At 41.8% G+C, this 21,111-nt stretch overlaps 3 protein-coding genes across 9 annotated transcripts in view; all 3 read right to left on the reverse strand.

Annotated features, from left to right (window-relative positions):
• Nucleotides 1-21,111, reverse strand: part of LOC130492932 (protocadherin beta-16-like) — a 181,985-nt gene that overhangs the window by 15,910 nt on the left and 144,964 nt on the right. The gene's annotated exons all lie outside the window — the stretch shown is intronic.
• Nucleotides 2,166-6,106, reverse strand: LOC130492935 (protocadherin beta-16-like). The gene is made up of 2 exons (XM_056866712.1): nt 3,658-6,106; nt 2,166-2,228 (listed from the first exon to the last, which is right to left on the reverse strand). The coding sequence occupies exons 1-2, from the start codon at nt 6,070-6,072 to the stop codon at nt 2,166-2,168; spliced, it is 2,478 nt and encodes an 825-aa protein (XP_056722690.1). The 5' UTR covers nt 6,073-6,106.
• Nucleotides 7,987-10,453, reverse strand: LOC130492936 (protocadherin beta-16-like). The gene has a single exon (XM_056866713.1). It carries the CDS (start codon nt 10,417-10,419, stop codon nt 7,987-7,989), a length of 2,433 nt encoding a protein of 810 aa, XP_056722691.1. The 5' UTR covers nt 10,420-10,453.

The raw sequence follows: 21,111 nt of genomic DNA on the forward strand, positions 1-21,111 counted from the left end.
ATGCAGAGTAATTACTAAACTTAATGCAGGTCTTCCTTCCTGCAGTAGGAAGCTGGTGGCAGTCTAAAAAAGGGTAAGGAGGTTTTGATAACTGATATTTACTGCTTTTTAGTGTTTCTCTTTTTTATAATTCATCACAGGCTTATCAAAAATACAGAAAGCAATATTAAGCAACATTATTTTGATGTAGTTAATATGGGCAGCCTTTGAAACAAGTCTGGAACCTTCAGCTAACAGAAAATTCGACTTCCCATCTGTGATATGGGTGGCCCAGAGGGAGTGCATGGGTCCACCTCTAGCATAGTTGCACTGGTTACCCATTATTAATTAATCAATCAATTAATTAAATATTTAATAGACACGTGTCTTTCTTATGGAGCTTAAGGCAGATCACAGTAAATATAATAAAATATATAAAGTAGATTACATACAAAACATAAAACCAAAATTTAAAATCACAGTTTAGGACTACTTTAGTAAAATGCAGTCCTAAATAAAACTGTCTTTAGCTGCCTCCTAAAGATCAAAAGTGAAGGGGCCAGGCACACTTCTCTGGGGAGATTGTCCACAATTGTGGGGCTGCCACTGAAAAAGCCCTCTCTCGTGTACTTACCAAGTAAGCTTCTTTGATTGATAAACAGTGAGGAGGTCCTTTCCCTTTGATCCAGATAGCACTTCAGATATCATGGTCCCAAGCTATGTAGGGCTTTAAAGATCAAAGTCAACACCTTGAATTGGGCTCACGAACGAATCGGTAGCCAGTGTAATTGCTGTAATATTGGGGTCACATGCTCCCGACAGCTGGCCCCAACCAGCAGTCTTCTGAGCACTCTTCAAGGGTAGCCCCAAGTAAAGTGCATTGCAATAGCCTAGTCTAGATGTAACTAAGGCATGGATCACTGTGGCTAGTTCTGACTGACCCAGGAATTGTTACTAGGTGGGCAGCCTGACCTCCCGCCCTGGTCATGGCAACCACACCAGAGACTCACTATACTGCCTAAGCGGTAATGCCCGTCGCTTTGGCAAGCGTTCCTTTGCTTTGTGCAAGCCAGACTGTCTAGGACAAGAGACCGGGTCGCCCCTAAACAAGCCAGAGGGAAGCCATGATCCTGATTGTCTCCTGATCCAAAGAGAAGCCATGGAGCCAAGGCGAGAGCACCACGTAGCCATCTCCTGCATTTCCCCGCCTCCCAACAGTTCAATCAGCAAAACATCCGTTGCAATCTACATTAGCAGCTGGAGACAATTCCCACAGATGCCACATCCTGGAAAGCCGAGATTCGCACCTTCTTGAGACATCGCCATAAATCTCCAAGAGATAAGAATCAGATTCCAGCCAGTCCCGCGGATGTACAAATCACTGGTGTCAGGATAGCATATAATATTGCCACATCACAATAAGTCTTTGATCCCCATTGTTTTGAGAAGGAGCCATCTGAGGTAATCTCTACCCCCCCCCGGGAAGCCCCTCACCACCCTGCCCCCAGAGTAAGGTATAATTGAATCCCCCAAAAGTCCTTAGGGCTCTCTCTCTTCCTGTCTCTCTGATACTGACTGTCACTCGGCCAGAGTGAGCAGCCATGCTGGAACATACAGGGGACTCCCCCTGCCCCCTTTTTATTCCTCTCTGCCATGGAACTCGGACATCTTCTGGATTTGGTAATGTATTACCCACCAACGACCTTAGAACCGTCTCTGTATATACCACCTTTTTCTTTCTTAGGAATTTCTGTATGTGTGTATGCATCATTGAACGTTTGCTTATATAAACTCTCTTAATCCGAAAGCCATTTGCCTCTGTCTTTATTCAGGGGTACTGAAAACAACTCTGGTATACACTGGGTGTGATTCCACTATATAAATAAATATTCTGTGATTTCCAACTGCTGCTATAATTCACCAAGTTAAGAGCAGTTTGGGTAACAGAAAGGATGCAGCTGATGCACCATCAAAAGGTGGGCAAAAGCATTCCAGATCACTGCAACCATTTGGTTTTCTATGGTGACAACTTTGTTGAGTAGCTCTCCCAAGCTGTGCACCAGCCTGGCTTTTCAAGGGGAGTATATCCCCATCAGTGGGTTCTTCCACATTCTCATTTTTTATTGCTTCAGGGTTTCCCCCCCTTTTCTACCTGTATTTCGTTCCCTCTGGTGGTCAATTTGATATTACATCTCTGTAACTGCAGGGAAATATGCCAGACATACAGCGATGTAATATCGAATCAACCACTAGAGGGAGAAAAACACATGTGCAAAAGGTAAAAACCCCCAAAACAATAGGGACACAGAAGTGATGAAAATGAGAATGCAGAAGAGCCCTACGGCAGGGGAGATCTGAGGTCCCTGGTTTGCCTTTCTACTAAACCAGAGAATATCTGTCATATCAAGATTAAGTTTCACCGTGTTGACCCTCATCCAGCCCATTACTGACTCCAAGCACTGGTTCAGAACATTAACAGCATCCTTGAAATTAGGTGGACAAGAGAGGTAGAGCTAGGTATCATCTGTTTATTGGTGACACTATAGCTCAAACCTCCTGATGACCTTTCCCAATGACTTCATGTAGATATTAAGTAGCATGAGGGATAAGATAAAACCCTGTGGAACCCCACAGGTCAGTGGCCATGGGGCAGAGCAGGAGTCCCCCAGCACCATCTTCTGAGTGAGAGGTTGGCAGCTAGAATGTAAGGAGGAGAGTAATGTAGGATCAAGGAGGATCCTGAGATAGGGTAGTGAAACTAACAATCTTTCCTTGAGGGGAATAGCTCCAAGGAAAAGGGGGTGATCCTTACCAAATGTTAAAAAAGGCAAATTGGAACCTGTGTGTATGTTCCTGCCTCCACAGACTTTAGAAATTTTGTGTCAAATAAGGTTATGCCAGTTTATCTAAGGAGTGACAGCCAAGTGATCTCTCTCAACAATTACAAACACCAGCTGGTAGAACAAAACAGATAAATTCTTGAGACAAACTATCTACTGCATAAAGTTATACAAAGTTTCCCACATTCCTATAGCCTTTTCACCTGCCAAGTCTAAACCTGAAATGTCCCTGACAGTCTGACTTGACCATTTTCCCCAAAGTGAAAAATAATACCGTTTTTGTGTTGAACATTCATATCAGCCTCTCATGTGCCAAAATCAGACCTATACTAATGAAGGGGTTTTCTGTTCCTCAGCCTCCTAGGCTGGGACAGAATTTGGAGAACAAATTATCTTAAATAATAGGAACAGCTCTAGGGATGCAGGGGGAAACTCAGACCTAAGTATTCTTGCCAATGAGAGCCTTGAGCTTCAAGCTTAAAGCAGCTGGAGGCAAGATCATGCTGCTCCGCTGAGCACGAGCGGGAAGTCATAGGCATTGTTTCACAGCAGAAACACTGAAGACTAGGGTATAATAAAGACACATACCAAGAATCTTAGTGGGAATAAAATCATGTAAGAATGAAAGGAGCAGCATCAGACTGAAAGAACAAACTTTTAAAAATGTACTTAAAATAAAGGGAGGTTAAAATTACCAGTGACGAGGACCTGAGAAAGGGAGATGTTAAGAATCATATATTAAATATGACATTTTGCCTAATACAATCAATTTTCAGTGATACTGTGCCCTGTTCTAATGTGACCAGTATGAGGTAATCAAGAAGAATATCTCACTTACCTGTTCTTTTGGTTTTCTGCCCTCCAACTGCTCAGGAGTCTCTTGAGCATTAAAAGAAATCCTGTGATTCTCAGACACGTTTGGGTCTCCCATAGAAAAAACAGGAATGAGTGGCCTAAGAAATCTGAACTCGCTGCTTAGTGATCCACCGGTTAGGCAAACATCATAGTGGTAAGTCCGGGAAAGAGACCCACTCTGAGAATCAACACCAGTTTCTGGGATCTCAGGTAAGGCAGGTGGAAACTGAGGAAGGGCAGTGATAAAACTAGACTCTTTCTTGTGCATTTTGATGACAACAAACAAAATGATGCAAATCAGGAACACAAAGGACACTGCAGCCAAGCAGATCACCAGATACATCGTCAAGGAGCCATCTTCTTCACGTGCTTCATGACTGACACTTGCAATATTCAGATAAGGGTCTGAAAAGCCATCCACTGGAAGTATATTCAGCGTAGCAGTGCTGGTCTGGGGAGGGTGGCCATTGTCTCTGACCAGGATAATCAGTTTCTGCTTGTTTGTGTCTCGCTCTGTCAGTGGTCTCCTTGTTTTCACTTCTCCATTCTGCACTCCTATGCTGAAAAGGCCGGGGTCGGTGGCCTTCAGCAATTCATAGGACAACCAAGAGTTCTGTCCCGAATCCCCATCCACAGCCACCACTTTGGCCACCAGGTAACCAGCCTCCACGGACTTGGGAACCAGGTCGTTGCAGGGGGAGGTGCTGTTCTGAAGGGGGTAGAGGAAGAAGGGAGCGTTATCATTTTCATCCAGGATGACAACTCGAACAACAACCTCCGAGCTCAGTGGAGGAGAACCCCCATCTGAAGCCCTCACTGTCACTTGGAATTCCTTGATCTGCTCATAATCCAAAGATCGCAGGACATAAAGATTCCCAGTCTCAGAGTTGATGGAAACATAAGAAGCCACAGGAGCACCACTGGCATTTCCAGGCACAAGAGAATAGGTCACCTGGGCATTCTGCTCCATGTCCAGGTCAACAGCATGTATTGAGCCCATCAGTAGGCCTGGAATATTGTTTTCCCACAACTGCATTTCATACTTTGCCTTCTCAAACACTGGAGAGTTGTCATTGATGTCTGAGATTAAAACCGTAATTGTTCTTTTTGTAGTGAGCCTGGGAGAGCCCCGATCAGTAGCTGTGATGGTGATGTTATACTCAGGGACTTTCTCTCTGTCCAAAGGACTTTGAGTCACCAGTTGATAATAATTATTTACAGTGGTTTTTAACAGAAAGGGCAAGTTCATCTCCACAGAGCAGGAGGTCCTGCCATTGTCTCCGGAGTCCTGGTCTGTGACACTGAAGAGCATCACCAGAGTATCTAGTGGAGAGTCTTCTGCTAAAGGGCTGGTGACAGATATAACCAATATCTCAGGTGCATTGTCATTCTCATCCTCAATTTCCACCAGTACCTTGCAGTGGCCTGAAAGACCCCCTCCATCTGTTGCTTTGATGTCCATGTAATAGTTGGCTTCATTTTCATAGTCAATTGGACCCAAAACAGTGATTTCTCCAGTGGTTTGATGTAACTGGAACAAGTGGCCTATTTTCTCAGGCACCTGATGGAATGAATAAGAGATCTGCGCATTTGAACCAAAATCCAAATCTCTGGCTTCCACTTTAGCCACCAAAGTACCATGAGGACTGTTTTCCTTTAACTTCACTTTATACTCAGATTGTGTAAATTGGGGGAAGTTGTCATTGTTGTCCAGGACATTAATATTTATTTGTACTGTGGCTGTTCTCTGTGGTACCCCTCCATCAACAGCTGTGAGAGTCAGCCCAACATGTGCCTGCTTCTCCCTGTCTAAAGGTTTCTCCAGAACAAGGTATAAATACCTTTTGCCACTGCTGTCACTTTGTAATTCCAGCCGAAAATTCTCATTGGGACTGAGGGTGTAGTTCTGGATACTGTTTTCACCCAAGTCTGCATCTTGGGCAGATTCCAAGGGGAATCGAGTATTTGCAGGGACCTGCTCAGGAATTTCAAGATTAAATTCATTTTTGGAGAATTCTGGAGAATTATCATTCACATCTTCTATCTGCATCTCAATACTGTATATCTTCAAGGGATTTTGGAGCACAATTTCAAACAACAGTAAGCAAGAATCCATCCCACCACACAAAGCTTCTCTGTCGATTTTGTCATTTACAATCACATTGCCAGAATGGGTATCCAGCTGGAAATATTGCTTTTTGCTTTTGGAAACCAGCTGGGCCCTGAGAGCAGAGAGCTCCCCTGGTCTCAGTTTCAAATCCTTCAGCACATTAGCCACCACAGACCCACTTTTCTTCTCTTCAGGCAAAGAATAGCGAATGGAGACACACACCACTCCAGACAGAGAGAGTAAGAACAAAAGATACAGACCTTTTCTGATCCTGAAGATATCCTCCATGGTGTCAGGCTCTCCCAGGTCAGATATTTATGGTTTCCAAAACATAAAAGAAGCTGGCTACTATTGAGAGATATTTTATCCTGTTGGAAAATTAATTTTGATCTGATGTGTTCACTGTTTTCTTTCTTTAAATATGCCAATCCATCCAGCCATCACATTTCTTCTGGCTTCAGATTCTGTCTGTTTATAGCTTTCTGCTAGTGCTGCTTCAAAATAAGACTCTTTTTGAAATTCCATTTGCAACTCATCTGCTTGCTCATACTGCCATCTTGTGGCTCAACCTGAAGAAAACCATAAATGTTCTATATTGTTTAATAAACTACTAATTCCCAAAGCTTTTGAAGTGGGGTCCACTTTAAAACTTACTCTGTCTTTTGGAGTCTACTTGCAGAGTAACTCCATGGAACATTCTCACCATCATCGCTTAAAGTGCAAGAATGTCATATCAAGTGCAAAAAAAGATTATGGTATTTTTTTATTGCTGTATAAAGATCTCATGGCCATTTGCGTCATTATGCTAGTCAAACTCAAATTTGACATTGAATATATGATTGACAGGACCATACCTTTGATGAGTTTGTTGTTTAAAATCAACTTTTATGAATGTGTAAATGCCCAGCATGGGAGGGAAGGCAGCATGGTATAGCCTGATCTCATCTGATCTCAGAAGCTAAGCAGGGTTGGTACCACCAAGAAAGACTGCCAAGGTCTTCCTCTGCAGAAGAAGGCAATGGCAAACCACCTCTGCATCTCACTTACCTTGAAAGCCCCTTGCTGGGGTTGCCTTAAATCAGCTGTGAGTTGATGACACTTTACACCCACAAATGCACAACACATTTTATATTTTAGGAATATACTTAAAATTATTAGGGGTACTCCTAAAACCGCAACATGTTAAGTGGCTCCTACTGTCTTGGTTTGAGAAACAGGATTTGGCTGGAAAGATGAAACACATTACCACTCAGTGGTAAGTTAAGGCAAGGCAAAAAAATTATGTCTTTATAGATGCAGGCCAGGACTGATAAGGCAATAACAGAGACACGAAACAAATAGGAGAGGGTGAAGAATTGAGAAGAAGAAGAAGAAAAAGAAGAAGAGTTGGTTTTTATATACTGACTTTCTCTACCACTTAAGGAAGAATCAAACCAGCTTACAATCCCCTTCCCTTCCCCTCCCCACAACAGACGCCCTGTGAGGTAGGTGGGGCTGAGACAGCTGTAAGAGAACTGTGACTAGCCCAAGGTCACCCAGCTGGCTTCATGTGTAGGAGTGTGGAAATCTACCCGGTTCACCAGATTAGTGTCCACCGGTCATGTGGAGGAATGGGGAATCAAACCTGGTTCTCCAGGTTAGAGTTCACCGTTCCAAACCACTGCTCTTAACCATTATACCATGCTGGCAGCTCCATCCTCTTTTCTCTTGTTCCCTCTGCTGAGATGAGGTGAGCCCAAAGCCTCCTCTTCCAGCTCACCTTGTTCTTCCTCCTCCCTGTGAGAGAATGCCATTCCACTTTTGAGTCTTGATCTATTGCACTAAACATTTACATAATGTACACAATGCTTGTGTGTGTGTAAAGTGCTGTCAAGCGGCAGCTGACATGGGTTTTCAAGGCAAGAGGTGATCACTAACAGAGGTGATTTGCAATTGCCTTCCTCTACATAATGCTTATATTTATGGTAATTCAACATTTATATTTTAATTTTGTAAGTGGTTACCTTTCATAAGAGAGATTGTTATTGTCTTTGATATGTTAAGCCATATAAGAGCAGACAGAAAAGAAGAGAAATACATACAGAAAACAAACTATAATGGCACTTGATTCCCATTCATTCACTAGAATTCAAGCATCAAAGATTTACACTGGATGAATGTAAATACTGATATCTTAGACACTGAACCATTAGATATATTACATTAAATTATTCTCACCTGGTTCATGAGCTCAGTTTTCTCTGCATCACTGGAAAGATCTTGGGTACCAACTGAAATCCTTTGAGCCCCCTGAGACTGAGCAGGCTCCACAGAAAATACTGGAAAAAGGGGCCTAAGAAACCGGAACTCGCTGTTCAGAGAACCACCAGCTAAGCACACTTCATAGTTGTAAGCCCGGGAAAGGGATCCAGCATCAACATCTCCACAGATCTCTGGGAAATTCGGTCCCACTGGGAAGTTCAAGGTGGAGGTTTCTATGAACTTCCTCCTTTTCTGAATCTTGATGGCAATAAACACCAACACAGAAACCAGAAAAATGAAGGAGATGACAGCCAAGCATATGACCAGATACATAGTCAGGTTACGGTCTTCCTCCTGTACTACTTCCTCCTTTGGAATATCCACCATTTTCATATAAGGGTCAGAGAAGCCATCCACTAGCAGAATGCTTAGCGTTGCAGAGGTGGACTGGGGAGGGTGTCCATTATCTCTGACTCCAATGATAAGTTTCTGTTTCAAGGTGTCTCGTTTATTTATGGGCCTCATGGTTTTCACTTCTCCATTCTGGGCCCCGACACTGAACAGACCTGGTTCTGTGGCCTTCAGGAGCTCATAGGAAAGCCAAGAGTTCTGACCGGAATCTCTGTCCACGGCCACCACCTTGGTGACCAGGTAGCCAGCCTCAGCCCCCCTGGGAACCAGGTCATTGGACGGGGAAGTGCCATTCTGAAGAGGGTACAGGATGAACGGGGCATTATCATTTTCATCCATGATAACAACTCGGACCATAACTTGGAAGCTCAAGGGAGGAGAACCGCTGTCCACAGCCCTCACAGTCACCTGGAAATCTTTCACCTGCTCATAGTCCAGAGATCGGATGGCATACAGATTCCCAGTTTCAGAGTTGATGGAGACATAAGAGGACACAGGTTGACTGCTGACCTTCCCAGGCAAAAGAGAATAGGTCACTTTGGCATTCTGCTCTGTGTCTAGGTCATTGGCTTGGACCAAACCGATCAGCAGACCTGGAATATTATTTTCCTGTAATTGCATTTCATATGTTGACTTTTCAAATACTGGAGCATTGTCATTGACATCTGAGATCTGAACGTTAATTATTCTTGTTGAAGTGAGCCTAGGGAAGCCCCTGTCTGTAGCTGTGATGGTGATGTTATACTCTGAGACGCTTTCTCGGTCCAGGGGTTGCTGGGTCACCAGCTGGTAATAGTTATTCTCTGCCACTTTTAACATGAAGGGCAGGTTTGCCTGAATGGTACAGGAAGTTCTGCCATTTTCCCCAGAATCTCGATCCACAGTGCTGAAAAGGGCCACAATGGTATCCGGGGGAGAATCTTCTGGTAAGGGGCTGGTGAGGGATGTGAGGGTCACCTCTGGGGCATTGTCATTTCTGTCCTCCACCTCCACAATGACTTTGCAGTAAGCTGAGAGCCCCCCTCCATCCGTGGCTTTGATGCTTATTGCGTAATTTCTATTCTCTTCATAATCAATTACTCCTGCAACTATAAGTTCCCCAGTATGTTTGTTTAACTTGAAAGATCTGAGCACATTTTCTGGCACCTGGCTGAAGGAATAAGTGATTTCTGCATTTGGGCCCAAATCCAAGTCGGTTGCTTCCACTTTCGTTACAAGTGTATTTGGCTGGGTGTTTTCCATTATTTTCAGGTTGTACAGAGACTGAGGGAAATGAGGGGCATTATCATTGACATCCAGAACATCAATGATAATGTTTGCTGTTCCTGTTCTCTTTGGGGTTCCTCCATCAACTGCTGACAGAATGAGGAAAAGCCGTGGATCCTTTTCTCGGTCTAAAGGTTTCTGCAACACTAATTCTGCGTATTTACTCCCACCTGGGTGACTTTGCACATCCAGCCCAAAATGATCATTATGATTAAGTGTGTAATTCTGAACAGCATTTTCACCTTTGTCTAGATCTTCAGCGCTCTCCACAGGAAACCGAGTATTTGTGAGCGTCTGCTCAGGTATTTCCAAAAGGAATTCTTTTTTAGAGAACTGGGGGGAGTTGTCATTCACATCCTCTATTTCAACTTCAATTCTGTGCACTTGCAGTGGGTTTTCCAGCACAATTTCAGATAGTAAGACACATGGGTCATTCTGACCACACACAGCCTCTCGATCTATTTTATCCTTTAATAGTACATTCCCAGAGTGGGGATCCAGCTGGAAATATTGCTTGGTGCTCTTTGAAACCAGCCAGGGTCTGCGAACAGACAGTTCCTTTACATCTATTTTCAAATCCTTTAGCACATTTGCTACCAGAGACCCACTTTTCCTTTCCTCAGGCACTGAATAGTGGAAGGACTCACATATTGCCCCACACATGCAGAGATACAGGAAAAAAGACCAACCTTGCTTGTTGTTGTGATGTATTTCCATGGTCTTAGTCTCCTTCAAGGCACATCCAATGCACAGGATTGTTCTTTTTATAGCAGCTGCTGGAAGTGATGGTCTCTTGTATGTTCCCAAGGCAAATATTTCCTTTTTCTGTTCCTGTTTTTGGTATTACAATGTCTTTTTTCCTCCTGAAATTTCCGAATCTTTGTCTGCTCGTAAGGTGTGCTATTTTCTCTATGAGATCTCTATTATGTGAAGGCAACAGCTTTGTGGGAGAGCCAATACTCTCTGAAAGTGTGTCTTCTTGTGCAATTGCACCACCTTGTGTTTGAATGATAATATGACTTTCCTAAACTATAACTTACCAACAGGCACATAAAGATGTTGTGTTATAAGAGAGTAGTAGTAGTAGTAGTAGTAGTAGTAGTAGTAGTAGTAGTAGTAGTAGTAGAAGAAGAAGAAGAAGAAGAAGAAGAAGAAGAAGAAGAAGAAGAAGAAGAAGGGTTGGTTTTTATATGCCGACTTTACCACTTAAGGGAGACTCAATCACCTTCCCTTCCCCTCCTCACAACAGACACCCTGTGAGGTAGGTGGGGCTGAGAGAGCTCTCAACAGAACTGTAACTTGCCCAAGGTCAACCAGCTGGCTTCGTGTGTAGGAGTGGGGAAACAAATCCAGTTCACCAGATTAGCCTTCGCCGCTCATGTGTAGGAGTGGGGCTAACCCGGTTCTCCAGATCAGAGTCCACCGCTCCAAACCACCGTTCTTAATCACTACACCGTACTGACTCCTATGTCATAATGTGAACTCTTTTAATCCAAACTTTGTAGAGTGGATTTTTAAAGCTGCTTGGAATCTATTGAATCACTTATTCATCCCCCACCCCTGAATTATTAGTGTACTATCTCACAGGCTGCCCCAATCTTGATAGCCCAGGCTAGCCCAATCTCGCCAGCTCTTGGAAGCTAAGCAGGATTGGCCCTGGTTAGTATTTGGATGGGAGACCACCAAGAAAGTCTGGAGGCAGGCAATGACAAACCACCTCTGAAAGTCTCATGCCTTGAAAACTCTATGAGGTCACCATAAGTCGGATGTGACTTGACGGCACTTTCCACCACCATCCTGCAAGTTGGAACCCTTGTCAAAATACCCTGATTTCTACAATACAGTTAAAATGTAAGCATGTGTGTGTGTTTGTTGAAATGTGGTACTTAATGTGTCCTAAATTGTTAGATTCAACAGCTGAAACTCATAATGATTTTACTGATTGATGTTTTATGAGGTAGAATCTCATAGCAATTTATCTCAGACATGGCTAAAGTATGTCTTGTATCTGGGGAGCAAGATTCCTAGCAGGTACCAGTAATTCATGCCTATGCTTGCAGAATATACGTTTTATTTGATATTGTATGTTCACATATGGTTCCAACTCTGAGATCGAAATGAAATGACCCTCTGTCCAGAGGAACCATTCTTCTAGGAATGCTTTTCTGTATGTATATATAAGAACGTAAGTAGAACCTGCTTGATCAGACCGGTGGTCCATCTAGTCCAGCATCCTGTCTCACACAGAGGCCAACATCTAGAGGGCTTTTCCTGCCCTGGCCCCTGCCTGTTGGAACAGTCACTCAAGTGAGACCAGGGCCCTGTGGGAGCTTAAGGAATTCTGCAGGGCCTGCAAGACGGAGCTATTCCACCAGGCCTATGGTTGAGGGTAGCTATGGTTTACCATCAGTGCTGGCCTCCCTTTCGCATCCCCCCTTACATTCAATCTGTTTTATGCTTAATATCAATGGTATGGGGGGTCCTGACTGCTCGCAGGCCCCGCTGGAGTGCATATTTCTGCGACTGTCACCATCTGAATTACCTAAATTATTTCAATTATTGATTATGATTTATGTATTATGATTGTTTTATGGGGCCTGTTTTTATTCGATTGGTAATATTTTAATGTCATTTCTTGTATTTTATTGTATTGCTCTTTATTTTATTGTATTTATGAGGTTGATTGAGTTATGAGTCCAACTTGCTGGGAAGGGTGGGATATAAGAGCAAAAAATTAAAATAATAATAATAAATAAATAAAAATGACAGGGCACACAGGCCAAGGCCTACCCCTGATGCTGCCTCCCAGCACTGATACTCAGAGGTTTGCTGCCTCTGAACAGGAAAGTTCCTCTTACTCATATGGTTGCCAACTCCCCTTAGGGAACCTGGCAACTCGCTGAAATTGTCTGTGCAACCAAGTATACTGGAAAATTAATATCCTGACTCAGGAATTCATGAAATGGAAACTTTGTATATGGTTGCTTTTTTCATCCCGACGGGAAAATTGTACTGAGAGCTGTAAATGCTGTTATTTAAACAAGTTGGCACATTAACGTTGAAATTAAACGGGACTGAGGAAGACTTGAAACGATCGTATCCCTTTCTACTCACTCTTCGTTTGAAGACGTCGACCTTGGATTGATTGTTACTTTATTACTATTCAGACCAACCTTTTAACCTTACCTTGTACATACTTACCTTTAAGATAGTTTACAATAAATTGTTGTATGCTCTATGTTCAATATATTTCATTGTTAAGCCATGCTATCTTTAGTCTTTCCTGTGCTAAGCTTCCAACCCTTGGGAATAGCGCAGAGGTGTTTATTTTTGGTTGCAACCTCCAGGTACTAGCTGGAGATCTCCTGCTATTATTGCAACTGATCTCCAACCAATAGAGATCAGTTCACCTGGAGAAAATGGCCACTTTGGCAATTGGACTCTGTGGCATTGAAGGTATCTCCAGGTATTTCCCAACCCAGATACCAAAATCTCCAGGTATTTCCCAACCCAGAGCTGGCAACCCTTCTTACTCACCACGGCTAGAAACCACTGATGGACCTATCTCTCATGAATGACCTATCCTCGTTTAAAGGCATCTAAGCTTGTGGTCATCACTACATCCACAGACAATGCATTCCTTAATTACTTGTTGGGTAAAGACGTACTTCCTTTTGTCTATCCTGTATCTATTGCTCATCAACTTCAATAGATGCCTCCAAGTTCTAATATGAAAGAGGGATAAAATGCTCCCTCTATTACCTTACTCCACCCCATACATAATTTTGTAAACATCTATCATGTCCCCCCTCTTAGCTGTCTTTTTTCTAAACTAATAAGTCCCAGATTCTTCAGGCTTTCCTCACAAGAAAAGCGTTCCACCTCCTTGATCATCTTGGTTGCCCTGTTCTGAACTTTTCCCCCCAGCTCTGCAATATCCTCTTTGAGATCCCCAATTAGAACTGTACCCAGTATTTTAGTTAAGGTCGCACCTTGGTTCTATATAAGGGCATTATATGTAGTCTGGCCAGATGGGCTGGGAAAGGCAAAAAATGAAAGTCATTATTTACTAAGCTGCCATAAGCTGCCTGGAGTTCTGTAAGGAAGGAAGGCAGCTAATAAACATTTAACTAAATAAAATAAAAACTACAGCGGCAAAATATTGGGCTAGATATCACTGTATGCAAAAGCCACAGAATAATTTGGGGGAAGGAACATCAGCATTAACCTACAAATCGGGACATTCCCAATGGCCACCAATTACCTGTCCATCCAAGGAAAACACTTTCAAGAAGCTGGTTACAACAGAATCAGATATTCTTGCAGAAGGCAAGGTCAGCAACATGGCATTTTCATGACAAAATGTACAATTGCTGTGTCACACATATCATGCATATATAAAGAACATATGAATTTATTCCTTGTTGCAAAGTAACTCTGAGGAGGGAAATAGGGTTGCCAACCTCTAGGTGCCACCTGGAGATCTTCTGCTATTACAATTAATCTCCAGACGACCAAGATGAGTTTGCCTGGAGAAAATGACTACTTTGGAGGGTGGGCTCTATGGCATTATACCCTGCTGAGGTTCCTCCCCTCCCCAAGCTCCGTCCTCCTCAGCCTCCATCCTCAAATCTCCAGGTATTTTCCAACTCACAGCTGGCAACTCTAGAGGGAAAGACACACGGCAGTTTCCAAACAGTGAGCAACGTGGCGGAGAACGTATATCAATACAAATGTAACAGCCTAACAGAGCATTCCTGAGATGTGCTGGCGGCTGCACCGAAAGGCCTTTGGAGGCTGGCAATGGCCTCCACCGGCACAGGGGCCCACAGCACCGGCGCCCGGAAGGCGCACACTGGCGTTGGTGGCCCCAGCACTGGTGTGCAGACCTGGCCGCTGGTGCCTTGCCGCTGCCATGGCAGCGATGGGCCCGGACACTGCCGGAGCCTCCCGCCGGCATCTGGACGCCAGCACAGGCTGTGGCGGCGCCCCAGGAGGCGTTCCCAGGGCGTTCCGGCGCTGGTTGGGGGGTAGGGCCGCCGTCAGGCGACCTCTTGAGCCGTTTTGGCTTGGGAACACCCCTTTTTATTTTTAGCGAGATACGCCACCTGTATCTCCTGTGCAACCCTATGCGGGTTGCAAGGAGTTTTGGCGCCGGGCGGACATTTCGTCTGGGCCGAAACCTCCTTAGGAAGCAATGCTGCTGGGTTGCCTCCTAAGCTCGTTGCCTGCATTCCTCTCAGAAATGCGCTGCAGCAGAGATCCAGGGTTTTTCTGAACTGAGAAACTCGGGCAATAAGTCTGATAACTCCTTTGTAAAGAGAATTGACAGTTTCTCACATTTTGTATGTTGAATGCTAACAGGATGAGAAATTTCTTGCTTGCTCTTCTGCTTATTTCTCACAAGGGGGTGGGTGGGAATTGTACCTCCATGCAACATATCACATCATCAACTTTCAAGTGGGAAGGGAAGTAAGAAAGAAGCAAAGGCCACCCCTTTAGAAGACAGAGATTGGGATATGACCAGGTATTAAGAAAATGGACATCATAAGTTAAGCAGGTTATGTTAATGAGAGACATCTGGCTTCTGGGACTATGGTCTAAGCTTCTATAGCAAAGGACTGCTGGCAAGACATGGGTTGAACCTCATGACAACTGGAAGAATGTGTTTGGACGGAAGCCTGGCAACCTGATCAAGAAGGCTTTATAAGGAATCCCGTGGGAAATTGAGACAAGGTTCAAAGGTAAGGTGGCTCTATGGAATGGATCTCGGTAAAAATAAATGGAGAAGAAATAAATTGAGAAAAACAATAAAAACCATACTGTAGTTGGAATCTACTATGGGCTACCAAACGATATTGCTTTCCTGAAACAAATTACATGGACTAAGAAATAGTATTAATGGGAGACTTCAGCTACTCTGATACAGCTTACCTATAACTTACAAATTGTAAGGTAAAGCTTGGCAGAAATGGCTCTAAATGAAATGAGTGTAAATACATTTGCTGAGTGACAAATGAAAGGCAAATGCTCCACAAATATTGAGCAGCAATGAAGGAGCTCAAAAGTCCTTTACTGAGTTGGGCAAAGAGTGGAATCTATCTTCAGAGCTAATTAAAAATGGAGGCTTTTTTGTGTCTTCTTTATGTTCCAAAGCTGATCTATTTTAATTTTGATTAGTTTCAACCTTTTAAAGATAAGATCCACAGTTCTTGCAGTCAAATGAGAAAAATCAGTTACAGTATTAACAATACTGTAATTTAAAAAGCATTTTATTAAATTTATTATTAACAAAATTACAATAAACAAAATAAAGAAAAATTAAAAAATTAAACAGACGAAAAGATACTTCCGTTTTTGTTTGTATCAGATATAAATCTAATTAAAAATTACACCCTGTTCTCTAGCTACATATACAAAATTATTTTTAAAATTATTCTTGTGTGTGTGTGTAAAGTGCCGTCAAGTGACAGCCGACTTATGGCGACCCCTTTTGGGGGTTTTCATGGCAAGAGACTAAGAGAGGTGGTTTGCCAGTGCCTTCCTCTGCACAGCAACCCTGGTATTCCTTGGTGCTCTCCCATCCAAATACTAACCAGGGCTGACCCTGCTTAGCTTCTGAGATCTGACAAGATCAGGCTAGTCTGGGCCATCCAGGTCAGGGCAGAACTAAAAAATCAAACTTTTCTCTATCATACCTACATTCTTATTCTTCTACTCTTCAAACCCAACAGGTGAAATATTTGGGTATCACAATGACAAACATGAATTACATGTTATTTAAAAACAACAATGTTAAGCCATGGAATGAAATTAGAAAGGATTTGACAAGGTGGAACAAACTTCAATTATGTTGTTGGGGAGAATTCCTGTAATTAAAATGAACATTCTACCAAGAATGTTATTTCTATTTCAAACAATACCTGTCTTGAGAAATGAGAGTGTATTTAAGCAATGGCAGAAGCATTTGTATCAGCATTTGTATGGCAAGGAAAAAAACCTCAAGTAAAATATTAAATCCTACAAGATGCTAAAGAGGAGGATTAAGTTTACCTGATTTAAAGTTATACTTTGCTGCCAGCTCCTTACTTTGGTTGAAGAAATGGGTTATGTTGAAAAATGGAAGATTGTTAGAACTAGAGGGCCATTTAAATTATGGCTGGCATGCCTATCTTTGGTATAATAAAGTCAAAGTACATAAAGACTAATCATCATTATGTTCAGCATGCAATCTTGAGAGTATGGAATAAATACAAATTCAGAGTGTGCCCAAAAACTCCTTTGTGGTTATCACCAAAAAGAAGCATTACTTAGGTGACAAATGATACATGAAAATAGATGGATAGCATATCAGGATATGATAGAATTTTCACAAAAGGATTGTAAAATGAAAAAGAAAGAAATAATGACAGACAGGAATTGGTTTCTCAATGCACAATTATTAGATAGATTTAAAATTGACAAAAGATCTTATGGTTTTGAAGATGGTAAAACTGAATTTGAAACCGAACTGTGTACAAATGATAATGTTATTGCTAAAATGTATAAGCTGTTGCTGCGATATGAAACGGAAAAAGAACAAGTAAAAGATTGCATGGTGAAATGAGCTATTAATTTTGGATATAACATACAAATGGAACAATGGGAAAATATGTGGTTAAAGGGCCTTAAGTTTACTCTCAAGTTCTACTCTCTTAAGTTCTACCCTTAAGTTCTACTCTCAAAATGTTTATATAAATCTCACAAATCAGCTAACACCTCTGAAGATGGAGCAGCCTACACCCTCTGTCCGCCATCTTCTGGAAGCTCCAGAGAATTTCTGAAGTTTTTTATAAAATGATGTATCATTGGTACTTTACTCAAGATAAATTTGCTAAAATGTATAAAAATGTCCCAAATAAATCTCTGGTTCCCTAACTAATAAAATTCCAACTTGTAAGGGCGTGAAACAGGGGTGTGTGTTGGCCCCTTTACTGTTTAACCTATATATAAATAACGTTGTAGAGAGTCTATCAGGTCCACAATTTGTTCCACCCACCTTGGGACAACAAAAAATTGCAATCTTGTTATATGTGGACGATATGGTCCTAATCTCCTTGACCAAAATATGTCTGAGAAGATCATTACACCAATTGGGATTGTTCTGCAAGGAAGAGGAGCTTAACAGCAACTTCAGTAAAACAAAAGTAATGGTTTTTAGGAAAAGAGCAAAAACATCTTCCTGGAACATTCTGGGCAACCCAATAGCACAATGTAAAAGGTAAAGGTAAAAGTCTCCTGTGCAAGTACCAGGTCATTCCTGACCAATGGGGTGATGTCACATACCGACGTTTCCAAGGCAGACTTTGTTTGCGGGGTGGTTTGCCAGTGCCTTCCCCAGTCATCTTCCCTTTACCCCCAGCAAGCTGGGTACTCATTTCACCAACCTCGGAAGGATGGAAGGCTGAGTCGACCTCAAGCCGGCTACCTGAAGCCGACTTCCGTCAGGATCGAACTCAGGTTGTGAGCAGAGCTTTTGACTGCAGTACTGCAGCTTAACACTCTGCACCACGGGGCTCCTAAAATAGCACAATGTAGCAAATTTAAATATCTTGATGTGACATTTAAGGAGACTTTAAATTGGAAGGACCATTTGGACACAGTGAAATCCTCGGCGTTAAGGATAGTGGGATCTATTCTGAGCTTTTATTACTCAAAAGAAGGGCATTTAATCGATCCAGCTTTGAAACTATTCGAAAGGTCATCCCTCATCTCCTTTATGGAGTTAAAGTGTGGGGGTGGAATACAAGTAAAAGACTGCATGGTGAAATGGGCTATTAATTTTAGATATAACATACAAATGGAACAATGGGAAAATATGTGGTTAAAGGGTCTTAAATTAACTTTAAATTCTAGTCTCAAAGAAAATTTTTATAAAATGATGTATCGTTGGTACTTGACTCCAGATAAATTAGCTAAAATATATACAAATGTCCCAAAGACATGTTGAAAAGTGAACAGCATGAAGGGACTTTCTTTCACCTATGATGGACTTGTAAAAAAGTTTTAAAAAATTTGGTCACAATTACATTCTATAATACAGAAGATTTTGAAGGTTAATATACAAATGAAGCTAGAAATGTATCTTTTGGGCTTTATGGATAGCCAGTTGGAAAAAATATATATATGGATGTTTGCTATTATATATAATTCATCAGCAAGAATATTATATCTGCAAAAATGGAAACATCCATATATACCTACAATAGAAGAATGGCTTGTCAAGATATTGGAATTAGAGGAAATGGCCAAACTGACTGCTTTGATTAGAGAAAATAACTTATCTTTGTAGAAAATTGGAAACCATTTATAGACTTTCTGCATAATATGAAAAGAACGAATTGATGATTTGTGGGTTTGAAGAATTGAAGAATAAGTATGTAGGTATGAAAGAGAAAAGTTTGATTTTTTTAGTTGTAAGAATTAAAAAATTATTTTGTATATGTAGCTAGAGAACAAGTTGTAATTTTTTAATTAGATTTATATTCGATACAAACGAAAATGGACGTATTTTTTTGTTTCCGTGTTTGTTTTATTTTTTCCTTCTTCTTTATTTTGTTTATTGTAATTTTGTTAACACTAAATTTAATAAAATGCTTTAAAAAGGGGTGGTGGTGGAATGAGGATAATTTATCAAGCCTTGAAGTAATCCAAAACCAATTTCTAAGGCGCATTGTAGTTCTTCCTAGAGGGTCTCCAGCAGCTCTGATGAGAGCAGAAGTAGGATTGCCTTCTCTTAGGGCCTGGGCTTATTTAGCAGTTTTAAAATCTTGGAAGATAACTAAATTACTTGGACCCAATTCATTATGCCATCAATCTTTTAGATTATGTTATCCAAAGATTCGAAGTGCCAAGGATTTCTGAACAGTATTCTCTTAAGGTACTCCATCCTGGATGACCTTCTAGAAGTCTCAACTGATAATCACCAGTTGGGGTTGGTGGTATTGTCAACTTTTTTCACACCAAAGGTGGCAAATATATTCCAGGGGCTATTCAGGTTTTTAACCTGAAAATTACCCCAATTATCCTCTTTGGTGTTGCCATCTGGATAACAGTCATCAATGAATCTATAGATCGTCCACTGCTTCAGTTCTTACGAAAACTCCTAAATGCCCCTTGATGTGTTGCTGGCGTTACTCTTCGTTCCGAGTTTGACCAAATGTCACTTGAAGCTAGGCCGTGGTTGGCCGCCTTTAAACTACACCTTAAACTGTGCTTTAGCACTGAGGGGTTCCTAGCTTCTCTGAAGCATGACCCTTTTAAATCCTCATGGCAAAAAATCTTAGATGAGAAACTGGCGTTGTTGGGCTTCTCGCAGGATATGTTATTAGATCTTGGGAAAACTGAAGCTTTTGCCAAAATTAAAAAGCGCATTAAAGAGCTCGATTATAACAGCACTATTTTTTGTGCTCGTCGCGTCTGTTCATCCCAGTTCTTCGGAATCCCAGTTCTCTACGTGGCCTGCCTGCCTATACATATTATCTGACAACTCCTCGTCTCTGTAGAGCTTTTTGCTTGGCTAGACTGAATGCTAACCCTTCTATGGTAATGCAGGGCAGAATTCTGAATATACCATACTCAGACAGGATCTGCCCTTGCTCTTCTGGCTCTATTGACTCATTAGCCCATGCCCTTTTGGAATGCCGCTTTTACGAGGAACTTCGATCTACTATATTTCCCCCCTTTTAATATACAAATCCAATGCCTCTGTGACTGACATAATGCCTTTTTTACTAAGCGACAGGGACCCCAAGGCTACATTGTCAGTGGCAAGATTGTTTCAATCCTTATATCCCTCCAACACTAGATATATGCTGCTCAAGATCAAATGATCAAGGAGCTTCTAAGGGATAAAAGGAAAGGATAATCACCAGCATAGAGATTGGGTTTATAAGGCTGATGCTTTGATAGATTGTTCAGTAATCTTAAAATGTAAAGCAGCGCCACGGTATAAACTAATTAAAAATGACCACTCTAGAATCCTCTATCTAGTTAACATCATAAATGCTAACATTAGAGCATATTTTACTTCATTGCGCTTCCAATCCATGCCAACAGCATTACTGGCTGGTCGATATTCTCGATTACCAAGGGAACAATGCATGGGCATCTGTGGATCCTCAAAACCGGAAGACTTGCCTCATTATATCCTTTTTTGCCCCTTGTATGATGGTCCTAGGGCCAAATTGTTAGCAGGAATATTATCTGTTGTTATGGTATATTCAGATGAGAATAAAATTAAATTTCTGCTGTCTGACATCAATGCTTACTTAACACATAGGGTTTCTTTGTTTGCTCTAGCAACAAAGAAAATAAGATCTAAGATTTCTCAAGGAGTTTTTAATTAAGTTTAAAACAGTGAGTTAGTAC

The sequence above is a fragment of the Euleptes europaea genome, unplaced genomic scaffold (genome assembly GCF_029931775.1).
Source record: "Euleptes europaea isolate rEulEur1 unplaced genomic scaffold, rEulEur1.hap1 H_3, whole genome shotgun sequence".
NCBI lineage: Eukaryota > Metazoa > Chordata > Lepidosauria > Squamata > Sphaerodactylidae > Euleptes > Euleptes europaea.

Bases quoted from the DNA above. Each gene is read 5' to 3' on its own strand.
- LOC130492936 (XM_056866713.1), bottom strand. From the start codon at position 10,419: ATGGAAATACATCACAACAACAAGCAAGGTTGGTCTTTTTTCCTGTAT.
- LOC130492935 (XM_056866712.1), bottom strand. From the start codon at position 6,072: ATGGAGGATATCTTCAGGATCAGAAAAGGTCTGTATCTTTTGTTCTTA. The intron at 2,229-3,657 runs GTAAGTGAGATA...TTCTCCCTCTAG, and splicing joins GCAGAAAACCAAAAGAACAG to TGGTTGATTCGATATTACAT.